The following is a 21,298-nucleotide window of genomic DNA, read 5'->3' on the forward strand; positions in this document are numbered from 1 at the left end:
ACGGACGTCCAAACTTCCCATTAATTTCCAATGGCGTTTCTTCATGTTTGTTCATTCTATTGATGCCAATGTACTTGGATTCCATTGACGCTTATGTAAGTTGATACCATTGACGTCCATGGACGTCCAAAATTTTTCCCATTCATTTTCAATGGGAATTTTTTTTTTTTCCCCAAATCAACAGAAAATGACTAGATATCATTAGGACGTGTCCCCCAAATGTCCCCGATCGCATTGCCGCTTATGGAGGATGATGCCATTGACGTCCATGGACGTCCAAACTTCCCATTCATTTCCAATGTCATTTCTTCATGTTTGTTCATTCTATTGATGCCAATGTACTTGGATTCCATTGACGCTTATGTAAGTTGATACCATTGACGGCCATGGACGTCCAAAATTTTTCCCATTCATTTTCAATGGGAATTTTTTTTTTTCCCCCAAATCAACAGAAAATGACTAGATATCAACAGGACGTTTCCCCCAAATGTCCCCAATTCCATTTAGGCTTATGGAGAGTGATGCCATTGACGTTCATGGACGTCCAAACTTCCCATTCATTTTCAATGGCATTTCTTCATGTTTGTTCATTCTATTGATGCCAATGTACTTGGATTCCATTGACGCTTATTTAAGTTGATACCATTGACGTCCATGGACGTCCAAAATTTTTCCCATTCATTTTCAATGGGAATTTTTTTTTTTTCCCCAAATCAACAGAAAATGACTAGATATCAATAGGACGTGTCGCCCAAATGTCCCCGATTGCATTGCCTCTTATGGAAGGTGATGCCATTGACGTTCATGGACGTCCAAACTTCCCATTCATTTCCAATGGCATTTCTTCATGTTTGTTCATTCTATTGATGTCAATGTACTTGGATTCCATTGACGCTTATGTAAATTGATACCATTGACGTCCATGGACGTCCAAAATTTTTCCCATTCATTTTCAATGGGAATTTTTTTTTTTCCCCCAAATCAACAGAAAATGACTAGATATCAATAGGACGTGTCGCCCAAATGTCCCCGATTGCATTGCCTCTTATGGAAGGTGATGCCATTGACGTTCATGGACGTCCAAACTTCCCATTCATTTCCAATGGCATTTCTTCATGTTTGTTCATTCTATTGATGCCAATGTACTTGGATTCCATTGACGCTTATGTAAATTGATACCATTGACGTCCATGGACGTCCAAAATTTTTCCCATTCATTTTCAATGGGAATTTTTTTTTTCCCCAAATCAACAGAAAATGACTAGATATCATTAGGACGTGTCCCCCAAATGTCCCCGATTGGATTGCCGCTTATGGAGGGTGATGCCATTGACGTCCATGGACGTCCAAACTTCCCATTTATATCCAATGGCATTTCTTCATGTTTGTTCATTCTATTGATGCGAATGTACTTGGATTCCATTGACGCTTATGTAAGTTGATACCATTGACGTCCATGGACGTCCAAAATTTTTCCCATTCATTTTCAATGGGAATTTTTTTTTTCCCCCAAATCAACAGAAAATGACTAGATATCATTATGACGTGTCCCCCAAATGTCCCCAATTGCATTGCCGCTTATGGAGGGTGATGCCATTGACGTTCATGGACGTCCAAACTTCCCATTAAATCCCAATGGTATTTCTTCATGTTTGTTCATTCTATTGATGCCAATGTACTTGGATTCCATTGACGCCTATGTAAGTTGATACCATTGACGTCCATGGACGTCCAAAAATTTTCCCATTCATTTTCAATGGGAATTTTTTTTTTTTCCCCAAATCAACAGAAAATGACTAGATATCAATAGGACGTGTCCCCCAAATGTCCCCGATTGCATTGCCTCTTATGGAGGGTGATGCCATTGACGTCCACGTACGTCCAAACTTCCCATTCATTTCCAATGGCATTTCTTCATGTTTGTTCATTCTATTGATGCCAATGTACTTGGATTCCATTGACGCTTATGTAAATTGATACCATTGACGTCCATGGACGTCCAAAATTTTTCCCATTCATTTTCAATGGGAATTTTTTTTTTCCCCAAATCAACAGAAAATGACTAGATATCATTAGGACGTGTCCCCCAAATGTCCCTGATTGGATTGCCGCTTATGGAGGGTGATGCCATTGACGGCCATGGACGTCCAATTCTCCCAATCTTTTCTAATGGCTTTTACTTTGTTTAGTGCCATTGACTGGCATTATGGTCCATTCTATTGATAGACCTGAGTGGGGCTAAGATTTGTATCTCCACAGAGGAAAGACCAAGGTGTAATTTCTCCCGAAATTGCAGTTTCTAGTTATTATTATTATTCAATAATTGTTGACGTTTTTTTCGGCGCGCCGCGCAGCCCGAACCGTACCACCGATCGGCACTGTTCAAGTATTGACACGACCGGAATTTTCGTGCGACGATGGGAATTTTTCAAACGACCCCGAAAATTTTTCCGTTCGGCCGTAAACGCCGATTTTCCAATTTTTTAAAAAAATTTCAAAACGCTACTTGTCCTACAATTTTTGAGCAAATCACATAATTTGGACATCAAAAATTCCGGGACGGTGGGGGGCATAAAGATTGTATACAGAATTTGGAAAAAATTTACGGTTCTCCGGATATTTGCCAAAAACTATCCCATTCATTTCCAATGGGAAAAGTTCCCATTCACTTTCAATAGTATTTCCAATGCACTTTACATTGCATTGATGCCATTGACGGCCATGCATGTCGAATCTATTGATGCCAATGTACTTGGATTCATTTGACTCTATGGATGTCGATGCCATTGACGGCCATGGACGTCCAAAATTTTTCCCATTCATTTTCAATGGGGAAAAAACTCAATTTCCCCAAATCAACAGAAAATGACCAGATATTAATAGGACGTATACCCCAAACATCCCCAACTCCATTGACGCTTATGGGGGGTGCTGCCATTGACGTCCATGGACGTCCAAAATTTTTCCCATTCATTTTCAATGGGGAAAAAAATAAATTTCCCCAAATCATCAGAAAATGACCAGTTATCAATAGTAGGTCTCCCCCAAACGTTCCGAACTCCATTGACGCTTATAGAGGGTGCTGCCATTGACATCCATGGACGTCCAAAAATTTTCCCATTCATTTTCAATGGGGAAAAAACTAAATTTCCCCAAATTAACAGAAAATGACCAGATATTAATAGGACGTATACCCCAAACGTCCCCAATTCCATTTACGCTTATGGAGGGTGATGCCATTGACGTCCATGGACGTCCAAACTTCCCATTCATTTCCAATGGCATTTCTTCATGTTTGTTCATTCTATTGATGCCAATGTACTTGGATTCCATTGACGCTTATGTAAGTTGATACCATTGACGTCCATGGACGTCCAAAATTTTTCCCATTCATTTTCAATGGGAATTTTTTTTTTTTCCCCAAATCAACAGAAAATGACTAGATATCAATAGGACGTGTCGCCCAAATGTCCCCGATTGCATTGACTCTTATGGAGGGTGATGCCATTGACGTCCATGGACGTCCAAACTTCCCATTCATTTACAATGGCATTTCTTCATGTTTGTTCATTCTATTGATGCCAATGTACTTGGATTCCATTGACGCTTATGTAAGTTGATACCATTGACGTCCATGGACGTCCAAAATTTTTCCCATTCATTTTCAATGGGAATTTTTTTTTTTCCCCAAATCAACAGAAAATGACTAGATATCATTAGGACGTGTCCCCCAAATGTCCCTGATTGGATTGCCGCTTATGGAGGGTGATGCCATTGACGTTCATGGACGTCCAAACTTCCCATTCATTTCCAATGGCATTTCTTCATGTTTGTTCATTCTATTGATGCCAATGTACTTGGATTCCATTGACGCTTATGTAAATTGATACCATTGACGTCCATGGACGTCCAAAATTTTTCCCATTCATTTTCAATGGGATTTTTTTTTTTTCCCCAAATCAACAGAAAATGACTAGATATCATTAGGACGTGTCCCCCAAATGTCCCCGATTGCATTGCCCCTTATGGAGGGTGATGCCATTGACGTTCACGGACGTCCAAACTTCCCATTCATTTCCAATGGCATTTCTTCATGTTTGTTCATTCTATTGATGCCAATGTACTTGGATTCCATTGACGCTTATGTAAGTTGATACCATTGACGTCCATGGACGTCCAAAAATTTTCCCATTCATTTTCAATGGGAATTTTTTTTTTTCCCCCAAATCAACAGAAAATGACTAGATATCAATAGGACGTGTCCCCCAAATGTCCCCGATTGCATTGCCTCTTATGGAGGGTGATGCCATTGACGTCCACGGACGTCCAAACTTCCCATTCATTTCCAATGGCATTTCTTCATGTTTGTTCATTCTATTGATGCCAATGTACTTGGATTCCATTGACGCTTATGTAAGTTGATACCATTGACGTCCATGGACGTCCAAAAATTTTCCCATTCATTTTCAATGGGAATTTTTTTTTTCCCCCAAATCAACAGAAAATGACTAGATATCAATAGGACGTGTCCCCCAAATGCCCCCGATTGCATTGCCTCTTATGGAGGGTGATGCCATTGACGTCCACGGACGTCCAAACTTCCCATTCATTTCCAATGGCATTTCTTCATGTTTGTTCATTCTATTGATGCCAATGTACTTGGATTCCATTGACGCTTATGTAAATTGATACCATTGACGTCCATGGACGTCCAAAATTTTTCCCATTCATTTTCAATGGGATTTTTTTTTTTCCCCAAATCAACAGAAAATGACTAGATATCATTAGGACGTGTCCCCCAAATGTCCCCGATTGCATTGCCGCTTATGGAGGGTGATGCCATTGACGTTCACGGACGTCCAAACTTCCCATTCATTTCCAATGGCATTTCTTCATGTTTGTTCATTCTATTGATGCCAATGTACTTGGATTCCATTGACGCTTATGTAAGTTGATACCATTGACGTCCATGGACGTCCAAAAATTTTCCCATTCATTTTCAATGGGAATTTTTTTTTTTCCCCCAAATCAACAGAAAATGACTAGATATCAATAGGACGTGTCCCCCAAATGTCCCCGATTGCATTGCCTCTTATGGAGGGTGATGCCATTGACGTCCACGGACGTCCAAACTTCCCATTCATTTCCAATGGCATTTCTTCATGTTTGTTCATTCTATTGATGCCAATGTACTTGGATTCCATTGACGCTTATGTAAGTTGATACCATTGACGTCCATGGACGTCCAAAAATTTTCCCATTCATTTTCAATGGGAATTTTTTTTTTCCCCCAAATCAACAGAAAATGACTAGATATCAATAGGACGTGTCCCCCAAATGCCCCCGATTGCATTGCCTCTTATGGAGGGTGATGCCATTGACGTCCACGGACGTCCAAACTTCCCATTCATTTCCAATGGCATTTCTTCATGTTTGTTCATTCTATTGATGCCAATGTACTTGGTATCCATTGACGCTTATGTAAGTTGATACCATTGACGTCCATGGACGTCCAAAATTTTTCCCATTCATTTTCAATGGGAATTTTTTTTTTTCCCCAAATCAACAAAAAATGACCAGATATCAATAGGACGTGTCCCCCAAACGTCCCCAATTACATTGACGCTTATGAAAGGTGCCGCATTTGACGTCGATGGACGTCCAATTCTCCCATTCATTTCTAATGGCTTTTACTTTGTTTAGTGCCATTGACTGGCATTAAGTTCCACTCTATTGATAGACCTGAGTGGGGCTAAGATTTGTATCTCCACAGAGGAAAGACCAAGGTGTAATTTCTCCCGAAATTGCAGTTTCTAGTTATTATTATGCAATGGTTTCTCCGCGTTTTTTCGGCGCGCCGCGCAGCCCGAACCATACCACCGATCGGCACCGTTCAAGTATCGACACGACCGGAATTTTCGCGCGACGATGGGAATTTTTCAAACGACCCCGAAAATTTTTTCTTTCGCCCGTAAACGGCGATTTTCCGATTTTTTACAACTTTTTCAAAACGCTACTTGTCCTACAATTTTTGACCAAATCACATAATTTGGACATCAAAAATTCCGGGACGGTGGGGGGCATAAAGATTGTATACAGAATTTGGAAAAAATTTACGGTTCTCCGGATATTTGCCAAAAACTATCCCATTCATTTCCAATGGGAAAAGTTCCCATTCACTTTCAATAGTATTTCCAATGGACTTTACATTGCATTGATGCCATTGACGGCCATGCATGTCGAATCTATTGATGCCAATGTACTTGGATTCATTTGACTATATGGATGTCGATGCCATTGACGGCCATGGACGTCCAAAATTTTTCCCATTCATTTTCAATGGGGAAAAAACTAAATTTCCCCAAATCAACAGAAAATGACCAGATATTAATAGGACGTATACCCCAAACGTCCCCAACTCCATTGACGCTTATGGGGGGTGCTGCCATTGACGTCCATGGACGTCCAAAATTTTTCCCATTCATTTTCAATGGGGAAAAAACTAAATTTCCCCAAATCATCAGAAAATGACCAGTTATCAATAGTACGTCTCCCCCAAACGTTCCGAACTCCATTGACGCTTATAGGGGGTGCTGCCATTGACGTCAATGGACGTCCAAAAATTTTCCCATTCATTTTCAATGGGGAAAAAACTAAATTTCCCCAAATCAACAGAAAATGACCAGATATTAATAGGACGTATACCCCAAACGTCCCCAACTCCATTGACGCTTATGGGGGGTGCTGCCATTGACGTCCATGGACGTCCAAAAATTTTCCCATTCATTTTCAATGGGAATTTTTTTTTTTTTCCCCAAATCAACAGAAAATGACTAGATATCATTAGGACGTGTCCCCCAAATGTCCCCGATTGCATTGCCGCTTATAAAGGGTGATGCCATTGACGTTCATGGACGTCCAAACTTCCCATTAAATCCCAATGGCATTTCTTCATGTTTGTTCATTCTATTGATGCCAATGTACTTGGATTCCATTGACGCTTATGTAAGTTGATACCATTGACGTCCATGGACGTCCAAAATTTTTCCCATTCATTTTCAATGGGAATTTTTTTTTTTTCCCCAAATCAACAGAAAATGACTAGACATCATTAGGACGTGTCCCCCAAATGTCCCCGATTGCATTGCTGCTTATGGAGGGTGATGCCATTGACGTTCATGGACGTCCAAACTTCCCATTCATTTCCAATGGCATTTCTTCATGTTTGTTCATTCTATTGATGCCAATGTACTTGGATTCCATTGACGCTTATGTAAGTTGATACCATTGACGTCCATGGACGTCCAAAATTTTTCCCATTCATTTTCAATGGGAATTTTTTTTTTTTCCCCAAATCAACAAAAAATGACCAGATATCAATAGGACGTGTCCCCCAAATGTCCCCGATTGGATTGGCGCTTATGGAGGGTGATGCCATTGACGTCCATGGACGTCCAAACTTCCCATTCATTTCCAATGGCATTTCTTCATGTTTGTTCATTCTATTGATGCCAATGTACTTGGATTCCATTGACGCTTATGTAAGTTGATACCATTGACGTCCATGGACGTCCAAAATTTTTCCCATTCATTTTCAATGGGAATTTTTTTTTTTCCCCAAATCAACAAAAAATGACCAGATATCAATAGGACGTGTCCCCCAAACTTCTCCAATTCCATTGACGCTTATGAAGGGTGCCGCCATTGACGGCCATGGACGTCCAATTCTCCGAATCTTTTCTAATGGCTTTTACTTTGTTTAGTGCCATTGACTGGCATTATGGTCCATTCTATTGATAGACCTGAGTGGGGCTAAGATTTGTATCTCCACGGAGGAAAGACCAAGGTGTAATTTCTCCCGAAATTGCAGTTTCTAGTTATTTAATCAATGTCTTCTCCGCGTTTTTTCGGCGCGCCGCGCAGCCCGAACTGTAGCACCGATCGGCACCGTTCAAGTATCGACACGACCGGAATTTTCGCGCGACACAGGGACTTTTTCGTAACACCCTGAAAAATATTTCGTTTTTCCGTAAACGGCGATTTTCCGATTTTTTAAAGTTTTTTCAAAACGCTACTTGTCCTACAATTTTTGACCAAATCACATAATTTGGACATCAAAAATTCCGGGACGGTGGGGGGCATAAAGATTGTATACAGAATTTGGAAAAAATGTACGGTTCCCCGGATATTTGCCAAAAACTATCCCATTTTTTCTAATGGGAGAATTTCCCATTCATTTCAATGGGATTTACAATGGAATTTACATTGCATTGATGCCATTGTCGGCCATGCATGTCGAATCTATTGATGCCAATGTACTTCAATTGACTTTATGGATGTCGATGCCACTGACGGCCATGGACGTCCAAAATTTTTCCCATTCATTTTCAATGGGGAAAAAACTAAATTTCCCCAAATCAACAAAAAATGACCAGATATCAATAGGACGTGTCCCCCAAACGTCCCCAACTCCATTGACGCTTATAGGGGGTGCTGCCATTGACGTCCATGGACGTCCAAAATTTTTCCCATTCATTTTCAATGGGGAAAAAACTACATTTCCCCAAATCAACAGAAAATGACCAGACATCAATAGGACGTGTCCCCCAAACGTCCTCATCTCCATTGACGCTTATAGGGGGTGCTGCCATTGACATCCATGGACGTCCAAAATTTTTCCCATTCATATTCAATGGGGAAAAAACTACATTTCCCCAAATCAACAGAAAATGACCAGATATCAATAGGACGTGTCCCCCAAACGTCCCCAACTCCATTGACGCTTATAGGGGGTGCTGCCATTGACGTCAATGGATGTCCAAATTTCCCATTCATTTCTAATGGCATTTAATCATGTTTTTTCATTTTATTGAAACCAATGTACTTGGATTCCATTGACGCCTACGTAAGTTGATACCATCGACGTCCATGGACGTCCAAAAATTTTGCCATTCATTTTCAATGGGAATTTTTTTTTCCTCCAAATCAACAGATAATGACTAGATATCAATAGGACATGTCCCCCAAACTTCCCCAATTACATTGACGCTTATGGAGGGTGCTGCCATTGACGGACATGGACGTCCAATTCTCCCAATCTTTTCTAATGGCTTTTACTTTGTTTAGTGCCATTGACTGGCATTATTGTCCATTCTATTGATAGACCTGAGTGGGGCTAAGATTTGTATCTCCACAGAGGAAAGACCAAGGTGTAATTTCTCCCGAAATTGCAGTTTCTAGTTATTATTATTCTTCAATAATTGTTGACGTTTTTTTCGGCGCGCCGCGCAGCCTGAACCATACCTCCGATCGGTACCGTTCAAGTATCGGCACGACCGGAATTTTCGCGCGACGATGGGAATTTTTCAAACGGCCCCGAAAAATTTTCCGTTCGCCCGTAAACGGCAAATTTCCGGAAAAAAAAAAAAAGTTTCAAAACGCTACTTGTCCTACAATTTTTGACCAAATCGCACAAATTGGACATCAAAAATTCCGGGACGGTGGGGGGCATAAAGATTGTATACAGAATTTGGAAAAAAATTACGGTTCCCGGGATATTTGCCAAAAACTATCCCATTCATTTCTAATGGGAAAATTTCCCATTCATTTCAATGGGATTTCCAATGGAATTTATATTGCATTGATGCCATTGACGGCCATATATGTCGAATCTATTGATGCCAATGTTCTTGGATTCAATTCACTATATGGATGTCGATGCCACTGACGGCCATGGACGTCCAAAATTTTTCCCATTCATTTTCAATGGGGAAAAAACTAAATTTCCCCAAATTAACAAAAAATGACCAGATATCAATAAGACATGTCCCACAAACGTCCCCAACTCCATTGACGCTTATAGGGGGTGCTGCCATTGACGTCCATGGACGTCCAAAATTTTTCCCATTCATTTTCAATGGGAATTTTTTTTTTTTCCCCAAATCAACAGAAAATGACCAGATATCAATAGGACGTGTCCCCCAAACGTCCCCGACTACATTGATGCTTATAGGGGGTGCTGCCATTGACGTCCATGGACGTCCAAATTTTTTCCCATTCATTTTCAATGGCAAAAAAAAAGATGCTCCCAAATCAACAGGAAATGACCAGATATCAATAGGACGTGTACCCCAAATGTCCCCAATTCCTTTGACGCTTATGGAGGGTGATGCCATTGACGTCCATGGACGTCCAATTCTCCCATTCATTTCTAATGGCTTTTACTTTGTTTCGTGCCATTGACTGGCATTATTGTCCATTCTGTTGATAGACCTGAGTGGGGCTAAGATCTGTATCTCCACAGAGGAAAGACCAAGGTGTAATTTCTCCCGAAATTGCAGTTTCTAGTATATATATATTTCTGTCTCCATCCATGTACCCGTTTATAATGCGCACCATGAGTTTACAAGTTGATTTTGGGGAAAAAAAGTGCGCGTTATATTGGGAAATTACGGTATATGTATATATATATATATATATGTGTATATATATATATATATATGTATATATGTGTGTGTGTGTATATATTAGTGATGCACGATAATGCATTTTTCAACCGATACCGATAACCGATAATTTCCTCCTCATTCCAACCGATAACCGATATTGTCAAGCCGATAATTCTATTAAAAGATTTATGCAAAATTTTAAAGTATACACAAAAGAAAATATTACTGTGCAAAAATATAATTTATTGCTCTTTTTTCACCATAAAGTATGAACAAGTCGTCAATTCAAACATCTAAATAATGACAGATTGTCTGACATTGTGTAATGGTAAACCTTTGGCAACAATTACTTAAAGAGTAAATACCTAAGTTGCACAAAAATGCGTTTAAAAGTAAGCCATTCCTAACATATATAACATTAATCCGCTGCAAAACACACCTCCTTAAAACTAGTCAGTTTTAAGTGTAAATCTATTGGCAATAAGTGAAATTATCTGCCATCGCTTCAAGTGTATTTCTCTCAGATTTCTTGGAAGAAAAATAGCTAGCTGAAAATAATCTTAACAGCCTTGTTTTAAGCAATACATTATTATACTTAATCCTAAAAAAAATAAAAAAAAAACTTGAAGAAGGAAAGATTTTGAATAATATTTGTGGCTACAGAATATTGATTTAAGAATTTGATTATCTACTGTGACTGTAATTGAGCAGAGAAATAAGTTAAATAATTTGAAAAGTGATTGCTAATGTTATATGCTTTGTTGCACACTGTGAAAATGATTATCTCAAAAGAGCGAGATGTCATGTACCCATTCTGCAGCGCTTTGTTTACATTTGCGGCTTTGACGACATTTGCGTTACAGCAGCTAAACTGCTACACGGCAGTACTGTTTGGATGGAGTTGGAGCTCGCACCCGCGTGCGTGTTGTTTTGTGCCTGAGTTTTATTAAACCGAAAATAAAGGCAGCGTTACAAAGTCATCTGACCGCTCGTCATTTCACATTCTGAATGCATTCTTGACTGGCTGACTTCGTTTTCTCCATGTTTAAATTATCTTATAACCACTGTGCCGTCATGATAAGCTTGCTTACCAGACAACACTTTTTCATGAAGAATGGTGGTCGTATAAACTGCATTATTTCTTTTATCCAGGGCTTTGGTTATCGGGTCATTAAGGTAAAAAAAAAAAAAAAAAAACGTGTCTCGTCTCGGCGGCGGCGGCAGCTACATTCGTACCGGATAATCCACCCGCCCCGGCCGGTTCGCCACGGCGTATTCGGGTCCTGGCTCTGCTCGCACGCCGTGGGGGAACGCTCAAGAAACCGGGGTGTTCGCCGGAGGTCCAGAGGCCGGGGAACCGGGCTCGGCCCGCCCCGCCTATGGCGAGGCGGCCTGGCGGACTGGCCAGAGCGGCGGGCTCCGTCGGAAGACGGCTACTTGCTGACTATCGGTCTCCAGTAGTGCCGGTGTTTAGCCTTAGATGCGAATTTACCACCCGCCTTGGGCTGCATTCCCAAACAGCCCGACTCTGTATCGTCACAAGCCCTGTAGTTTAACTTAGTGTTTACAATAGCTTTAGCATTCCTGCTAGCAGCAGCCTCATATTTGTTCCAAAATTCTTTGTGATGCAGTTTTAAATGGCTGCTGGGTTAGTGGTTTTGAATGAGGACGCATTCTTTCTGCCTCGTGGAACTTCTACGGTACATGTTTTGCAGATGGCGAGAGCGTCGTTTTTTTAGTAACAGCCGCCATAATATTCAACTACTTCTTGTCTTGTAACTCCGCCTCCTCAACCCCTCCTCCCTCAGGGGCTTCAGAGAGGGGAGGGGTTGAGGAGGCGGCGTGCTGAATTCTTCGGTTGCGCACATTTGGAGGAAAAATCAACTATATAATTATCGGATTGCATTATCGGTTGAATTTTTTGATTATCTGGATTATCTGTGTGACATCATAATTGCCATTATCGGCCGATAATTATCGGTGACCGATATTATCGTGTATCTTTAGTATATATATATATGTATATGTATATACAGTGGGGAGAACAAGTATTTGATACACTGCCAATGGGTTTTCCCATTGGCAGTGTATCAAATACTTGTTCTCCCCACTGTATATTAGGGCTGTCAAAATTATCGCGTTAACGCGCGGTAATTAATTTTTTTAATTAATCACGTTAAAATATTTGACGCAATTACCGCACATGTCCCGCTCAGACAGTATTCTGCCTTTTGGTAAGTTTTACAGTGAGGCTTTTTGTGCTGTCTAACAGCGAACTCTTGTGGTCCCTTTGCGACATGGTTTATTGTTTTCTTGCCAGTTCAATATGGCTGCACGACGTCTCGGGCTGACGCCTACGTTGTAATGTTGTGCTTATATGATCCTTGGACAAGATTTGTCCGTAAGTATGGTTGTTGTAAAGAATGTACATATTATGTTAGTAAGCGAAATGTTATATTTTTTGTGTGAGACGCTTTTTGTTTATCTTTAGTGAACCTGTATAGCGTGCTAAGCTAACGTTGTTGCTAATGCAATGCTTGTGTACTTTTTTTTTGTAGTTTTACGACGGTCTAAAGAGGACAATGGTTTGAGGCCATTTTATTAATAAATCAGTCGTTCACTAGCTGTCTAGCTTTGGAAAAAGTAGACGCTTCGGAGTGAGGACAGCATGGACAGATTTAAATGACAGTAGAGTGAAATGCCCACTACAGTCCTTATGTACCGTATGTTGAAAGTATATATCCATCTTGTGTCTTATCTTTCCATTCAAGCAATTTATTTTACAGAATATATATATAATTTACAGAAAAATATGGCATATTTTATAGATGGTTTGAATTGCGATTAATTGCGATTAATTCCGATTAATTAATTTTTAAGCTATAATTAACTCGATTAAAAATTTTAATCGTTTGACAGCCCTAATATATATATGTATATATATATATATATATATATATATACCGTAATTTCCCGAATATAACGCGCACTTTTTTCCCCCAAAATCAACTTGTAAACTCATGGTGCGCATTATAAACGGGTACATGGATGGAGACAGAAATATATATGTATTACATATATATATAAACCGATTTTTTTTCATTGACACGGCCACGTTGTGTTGAAGAAACGTATGCGGCGACCCGTTGCCGACCATTACGGTACGTGACGTCACCGTTTTGTTTCTGTAATACTTCACTCTAATCGGCCAAATGATTTCGTCTGTGTTAAATTCTGCTTTTTTCACTCTTCATAAAGCACATAATTTAGTTTCTTGAACTCATTTGAGTCGACGTTTATTGTAGCTCCGCAATTCGGACCATTACAAATGTAAGTACACACACTTCCTGTGTCCGTCATCTATATCGGTCCCTCGGGAAACTCAAACCCAAATAACAATAGTTCCTTTTACTGTCGTGTTGACAGCTATGAGCTCTCACGGATTTCCGACTTACGTTCTCACTTTCATTTTACCGTATCAATCCATGGAAGAAACATTTATTCATCATGAGGAAACGAGCAAGTTATACAGCAGCCTTTAAAAGAAAAGTCACATCTGTTTTGTTTTCTCCTAGATTCTGGTAAGTTGGAGAAGTTGTCAAATCATATTATTACCGTAAATATTGTCAGTTTACGGTAATGTTTTGAACTACCAATGTGCTATGCTTGTGCTGTGTTTCACCAGTCAGTAAAATGACATCTCTGTATCTGTACACAAGCTCTGTTTTCTTCCAAAATTCGGGTGCGCGTTATAAACGGGTACAATAATTTTCCCTAGATTTTACAAGTAAATTTGGGGTGCGCATTATACACGGGTGCGCCTTATATTCGGGAAATTACGGTATATATATATATATATGGACAGTATCATTCAACAGGCCTGAATGATACTGTTCGAGTTCAATCAACTGTTTAAGTTGTTGTTGGTAGCGTTTGAAAGCTTAGGTTTAAAGAAATTCTAAATATCCATCTTGCCTCCTCTGGTGTAGTTTTGGCTAAGCAAAGCAAAGTCTCCAAGGTGCTAGTCACATGATCTGTTCGAAAAATGATTTTGACCCATTATGAAAACTGTACATTGTAGGATTTTTGTTCATTTCATTAATTTTTGTTGTTTTATTGCTTTACAACCTTTATTGAAAACATTTTAATGGCTAGGTCTTTATTTCAAAGGGGAAGTTCAGAATTTTTCACATTCGGCTTAATCTTGGAGTTAGCGGGGATTTAATTAGTCGTTGGACTTTATTTAAACAAATTTCGTGCAGTTTGTCAGTTATTTGTTAGTTTTAGGGCTCCCGAATGGCTAAGCTAGGGCGAGTCAATGGTGGTTGAAATCAACTCCATCGACTAATTAAACCCCCGCTAACTCACAAAGATTAAGCCTTATGTGAAAAACTCAATTACACGCGATGACATTTTTCTGTTATTTTTTTATGTTGAGGCAGCAAAAGGAGAAAAATTGGTAAAAAGTAATTGATAAGTGACTTTTAAAGTAACTTAGTTACTTTGATAATAAAGTAATCAGTGAAGTAACTAGATTACTTTTTTGAGGTGCAATCAATAATCGGTAATTAAATTTTTTAAGTAATCCGTTACAACACTGATGGTAGCATATAGATATATTCTCCTATCAAACTCAACAGTTCTTTTGGCTTAAAATACAGCAGTTTATTTATAAGAGGGGGGCAAGAGCAGAAACTGCTTTTTCAGCCTCGTCTGTGTTTTCCGCCATGTTTGTACCGTATATACACAGTGTGGAGCAGAAGTATTTGTACCTCTTGTGATTTTGCAAGTTCTAATCTAAAAAAAAAAAAAAAAAAAAAAACGGACGTCCTGTCCCCTTTGCCGAAAACCAGCTCCAAAGCATGAGGTTTCCACCCTTATACTTCGCAGTAGGGATGGTGTTCTTGGGATTGTACTCATCCTTCTTTTCCTCCATATATGACGAGTAAAGTTTGCACTAAAAAGTTCTACTTTGGTCTCATCTGACCACATGACCAGTCTACATCATTCAGATGGTATCTGGCAAACTTCAGACGGCCCTCAAGGGTACTGGCTCAACAGGGGAACATTCTGAGCAATGCATGATTTAACCCATTGCACCGTAATGTTGTACTGATGGTAGCCTTCAAAACTGTGCATTCAGCTCTCTTCAGGTCATTGACTAGCTCCTGCCGTATAGTTCTAGGCTGACCCCTCACTTTTTCTCAGAATGAGTGATGCCCCATGAGGAGAGATTTTACATGGCGCCCCAGTCTGAGGTAGATTATCAGTCGTGTTAAGCCTTTTCCATTTTCTAAAAAACTGATGCAACTGTTGATTTATTCTCACCAAGCTGCTTTTCAGTTGTTCAATAGCCTTTTCCAGCTTTGTGGAGCTCAACAATTTTTTTCTCTGGTGTCTTTTGAAAGCTCTCTGGTCTTGCCCATGGTAGTAGTTAGACTATGACTGACTGTGGGGTGCACATGTGACAATAATGAGCTCAAACGGGTGGTAGATGGGTGGTTACCCATGGGGTAAAGGTGGACTATTTTAAGTTAGACTAACAACTCTTTGAGTGTCATAATTATTATGGAATCCCAAGGGTACAAATACTTATGAACCCCAGGAATTTACAAATAAATTATTTTAAAAATCATACAATGTGATTTCTGGATTTTTTTTATTTATTTATTTATTTATTTTTAGATTATGTCTCTATGAGTGGAAATGCATCTATGATTTAATTTTCAGACCTCTACCTATTTTCTAAGGGGGTGAACTTGCAAAATCACAAGGGTTGCAAATACCTCTGCTCCTCACTGTATATATATGGCGGAAAACACAAAGCTGAAAAAGTAGTTTCTGCTCTTGCACCCCTCTTTAAAATAAACTGCTATATATTAATCCAAAAGAACTCTTGTGTTTGATTGAACAATATGTCTACATGCTGCCACAGCAGTTTAATGGCGCATTCAGCCCCTAAATTGTTTTTTATTTGTCCGTTTTACCCTGGAGACCCCCGTTTACAGACACCGCGCAACCGCTTTTGTTTCAACCCAGCCATAAAAAGTAGGTAAGTGATTATATTTATTATTCAAAATGTCTATCAATTTTAGCTTTGAATCATTAATCGATATCTATTATTTAGTATATATATGTCCCAATATATGACTGTCCCGATTACACGAGTCTGAATCATCTGATTTTGAGAACCTGTTGAGTCCCGATCAGTTATCGGGACTCTTTTTTTTGGGGTTCCAAATATGTTATATTTTAGTATCTTTGACAATGCCATTGTATTTCTGGATTATTTTGTTACATTTTAGCCCTTAAAAAGTACAAAAATAAATAAATAATGAGGCCTGAATGATGTTGGAAAAAATTAACATCGCAACATATATTGCTAAGGCTCCACACTTACTTTTTGCATCGGTTGTACCTTTTTTCTTCAGGTGCGCCAACACAGAATGTAGGCGCACAGAAATGTGAGGTGGACGTGCTAAAGACTGTCCCACCGTGCAGCCAAGCTGTACAGCCTGCGTTTGATACTTAAAGTTAACGATGATTGACAGGTCTGTAGCTTTAATCTAGCGAGAGAAGGCTCAGTAGAGCCACAATCAGAGGCGCAAATTTGTCAAATACCACTTTTCGTTCTCAGCCTTGCTGCAAAATTATTTTTCAAACGAGTGATGGGTAATCCCTGATCAGATTACTACTCAAAAGTAACTGTGGCAAAAAAAAAAAAAAGACATAGCTGGTACTAATATCAACAGTACAGTGCACTGGCACAACAATAGACAACATGCCTAAACAATGAGGGACACATTAAATTGATTTGGTGATACAAAATAACAATAGAAAATAGCAGCAAAAAGAATTGTTGATATTTACTGCACGTAGAATTCAAAGACCTCCTCAAATGTTTGTCACAGTTTGCCATCCCTGTGAGGATTGTGGTTGTTCTGTAATTGGCGTATTGTTGTTTTTGTGTTTTCCCATTGCCATACTTACAGTCAGCGACCTGCATCTCCAAGCACACAAGAGGCCATTCAGGGCATGCTGTCAATGGCAAATCTGCCATCGTCAGATAATTTGCAGCAGCAGTGGAGCAGCAATCACTCAAGAAACAGTAGTCAGTCAAAGGACATCTGCAGCATGCAAAATTCGCTGACCAGCAAGAAGGCCACAAGAGGAGTTCAAATTGGCCGCACCAGCAATAACAAGCAGTTCACTAAACGCTTCTTGACGAAACCTCAGAAGAGCAGCAGTATTGAGACTATCGATTATGATGACCAGGATCACATGGATGCATGCTTCAAAGACTCAGATTATGGTAAAATCCAAAATAAATGTATTTCTCTGTTTTGTCTATTGTCATTTTATGCGAATAGGCCAGTTATTTTTAGCAATGGCTCAAAATTGTGTTGGCTAAAATTGTATGTTGCTTCTTTTTTTAGTTTATCCATCATTGGAGTCAGAGGAGGACAATCCTGTTTTTAAATCCAGATCAAAAAAACGGAAAAACAGCGATGATATACCATACAGTCCAACAGGTTTTTTCAGCGTGTGATAACGTTCTACTTACTATTTTTTCTGCTGTTTAAGTATTTCTTTCAATCTTTTCGCAGCTCGCATAGTACCCTCAGTTCCTCGACAGGGAAGGCCTGCAAGAGAAGGCGCACGTGTTGCCTCCATAGAAACCGGCCTGGCTACTGCTGCAGCAAAGCTATCTCATCAGGTGTGTAAACTCAAGGTAATTTAATCATATACTTGAAGCAGATGTAATAGGCAAAACAATTACAACAGGAGGAGCGACAAAAAACAAAGAAGAAAGTCATCAAAAAGAAGACGACACTAGTAGAGGAGCCACCAAATGTCTCTCAAGATGTTAGCTCGTCAGACCACAATGAGGACTCACAGGATGGCGACCTCACAGACCATGAGCTGAATAGCGAAACAATCAAGTTGCCAGCAGGGTCGCAGCCCATGGCACCAGGAGTGTTTCTCAGCCAAAGGACAACATCAGTGTCTTCTCCGAAGCGTAACTCTACTGGCGCCAATAGCCATCCGATAACAAAAGGGGATCGTGGTGTTTCTGCAGATGTTAAAGGTGAGTTACTGAAAGGATGCACAGTGCGTGCAAATTAATACCTTCTTCTCGCCTAAAGAATGAAGCAGAATTCTGCTGCCAGTATTATAGGTGCAAAAAGCACATGTTTATTTGCAGTGTAACGGTACACACAAGTCACAGTTTGGTACGTACCTCGATACAGGGATCACGGTTCAGTGAGGTTTGGTACAACAGGAAAAACCAAACGTTTTTTTTAATCACAGCATTTTAAAGTTAAAGTGTGTTTTATTGGCTAAGTCAAAACAACAACAAAAAACAGCTGTTATCAAAGTGCAAACCAGACAGAAGAAAAAATCAAACTTGTGAATTTGTGTTTTTATTGTTCTAACATTCTGTAATTCACAGTTTATGTGCAAAAATAGACAACTCATCCTTTTTTTGCAGGAATGGACTGAGGTAAGGTAGCACTCACCAGCTGGCCACCTTGGTAACTTTTTTATTACAATAAGACACTACCATTTTCAATGTTGTATTACATACAGTTAACTCTAAACCATTATCAGTGAACATACACTCTGACATAAGATATATTTTTATATTGGCTAAATAACTGATGATGATGAACCTTGGCTTAAAAAAAAAATAAAAAAAAAAAAAACGATTGCTTCAACACTGTCTGGTGTAGCGAAGGTGAGGCATACACAGAAAAGTGCATGGTGCCTAGAGTAAAACATCATGACGGCAGTTTCCTTATATGAAGCTGTATGAGTGCTGCAGGTTTTGGTAAGCTTTATTTAATTGATGTAATCATGAATTCGGGGACATACTGTTGTATTTTGAAAGCTAAGATGCTACCAACACTCCATGCCTGTGGTCGTCATTCAGTTTTCCAACATGACAATGACCCCTGGTACACTGCCAATGTCACTGTAGCATTTGTTCAGAAGAACAGTGTCCGAGTGATTCATTGGCCAAGTATGTCTCCTGATCTGAACCCTACTGTGGGGGAATTCTGAAGATACAAGTGGAGCGTCACTCTCTAACTCTACAACATAGGTCATTCTTAAGACTCGAACAAGATGTTTTCATTGGTCATAAACTGCTTCATTCAATTACTTGAAGACTTGCTACGTCCTTAAAAGTCATGGAGATCATACAACATACTAGATATGGCAGTTCATATTAAGGGTGTATTCACTTTTGCACCAACCAGTTTTAATAAAATGGTTAGTTTTGTTCTATCAACAACCCGTTTCATGGTACGAGTCAACAAGCAGTGTACAAAGTTATGTTAAAGTTCTGTTTAAAAAGTTATGTTTAAATGAGAATGGCTGTTCTGGTCTTAATTGAGATATTGCTTGAAACCTTACTTTCCAAAGAAGGTGCACTCAATTATGATGTGTACTGTACAAACAAACAACCATTTACCCTGACATTGACACCTACAACTGAGTCTTCACCAGGGGTGAAAGTGGCTAGAATTTCTTGCCAGAACTCCCTAACATAAAGTTCGGCACAGAGCCCTTTGTTTTTTTTTTTTTTTTTTTTTTTTTTTTTTTTTTTTTTTTTTGTGTGTGTGTGTGTGGGGGGGGGGGGGGGCTTAAACCTCCTAAAACCACCAAAATGCAAGAACTTTTGGCACAGGTATAAATATAACACACAATAAAAGACAACAGGTTTCACAGTGGTTAGCACATTCCCCTCACAGTTCTGATATCAAGGGTTCAATCCCGGGCTCCGGCCTTCCAGTGTGGAGTTTGCATGTTCTCACCATGCCTGCGTTGGTTTTCTCCTGTTGTGTGTGAAAGCAGGGCTATAAACAGGGCAAGCTGGAGATGGCTAAATTAAACTGAAAACATAACGAAATTAAAATGTCAATCATTACGTTCGGGTCGGGCCGGGGTTCTCGCTAAATTTTTAAAATAAATATATATTTATATGCGTATACCAAAACGATGTATGGATGTTAAACAAAGGAATACCTGTTATCAAATAAAGAATTTGGATAAAAAAGACTGTATGGTCATTGCAGAGCCAGAGCGTGCCATGCGCCCTCTTTTTACTCTTTCTCCTCTGCGATGCAAAACCGCATCCGTTTATTTACATTTTACAAACTTTTCCAGCGTTATTTCGTTGTGTAAATGCATTTAAAATGATCATAAAAATTAAGCATTAAGAACATTAAGAAAAGTTGCATTTTTTTTCTGCCAACTGAAACTTTGTTACAAAAGACAGGCTTTAATGCACAGGCATTGTCACCAAATGTGATCACGCAAAATGAAACCAGTCCGTTTTTCCAAGCAGCAAGCAGTGATCTGTCCAGGTCTGACTGGAGTATCCCTTCCCTCTCCTCCTCACAAATAATACATAGAATTTTGAGGTGGTTTTCTCGGGCTTGGGCCTAGAAATAAAATATAAAATTGTGTTTTTTTTTTTCCGGGCTCGGGCCTACAAATAAAACATAACATTGTGGGTTTTTTCGGGCCTGCAAATCAAGTTAATTGATCGGGCTCGGGCGGGTCGGGTCAGGCTGGATTTTTTTAGGCCCGATCTTACCTCTTGATGACCTTAAATTGGTTACAGTTACACGTCAGGGAACGCTCCCTCCGGAACAAAACACGACAGGATTTGACCAACATTGTGACAATGCTGACCAAAAATGACATAATGTCCAGGTTATAAAATCGCCCAGCAGCCTTCCACGCACAGAGAGTGCCAGTGGGCAACACAGGACAAGTCTGTGAAAGCGTCCAACCGGCTTCATTCTCGGAATCTATTCATCCATGAAAGCAATGACGAG

At 39.6% G+C, this 21,298-nt stretch overlaps 1 protein-coding gene across 2 annotated transcripts in view; it reads left to right on the top strand.

The window, feature by feature from the left end:
- The window catches only part of LOC130911314 (lysine-specific demethylase phf2-like), a 173,696-nt gene that overhangs the window by 142,695 nt on the left and 9,703 nt on the right, over positions 1–21,298 (top strand). For both annotated transcript variants that reach the window (XM_057829196.1, XM_057829195.1), the window contains 4 exons: positions 17,441–17,760; positions 17,885–17,980; positions 18,056–18,165; positions 18,234–18,537. In XM_057829196.1, the coding sequence (XP_057685179.1) occupies positions 17,441–17,760; positions 17,885–17,980; positions 18,056–18,165; positions 18,234–18,537 (830 nt within the window). The remainder of the gene's footprint in view (positions 1–17,440; positions 17,761–17,884; positions 17,981–18,055; positions 18,166–18,233; positions 18,538–21,298) is intronic.

This window comes from Corythoichthys intestinalis, unplaced genomic scaffold (genome assembly GCF_030265065.1).
Source record: "Corythoichthys intestinalis isolate RoL2023-P3 unplaced genomic scaffold, ASM3026506v1 HiC_scaffold_26, whole genome shotgun sequence".
Classification (NCBI taxonomy): domain Eukaryota; kingdom Metazoa; phylum Chordata; class Actinopteri; order Syngnathiformes; family Syngnathidae; genus Corythoichthys; species Corythoichthys intestinalis.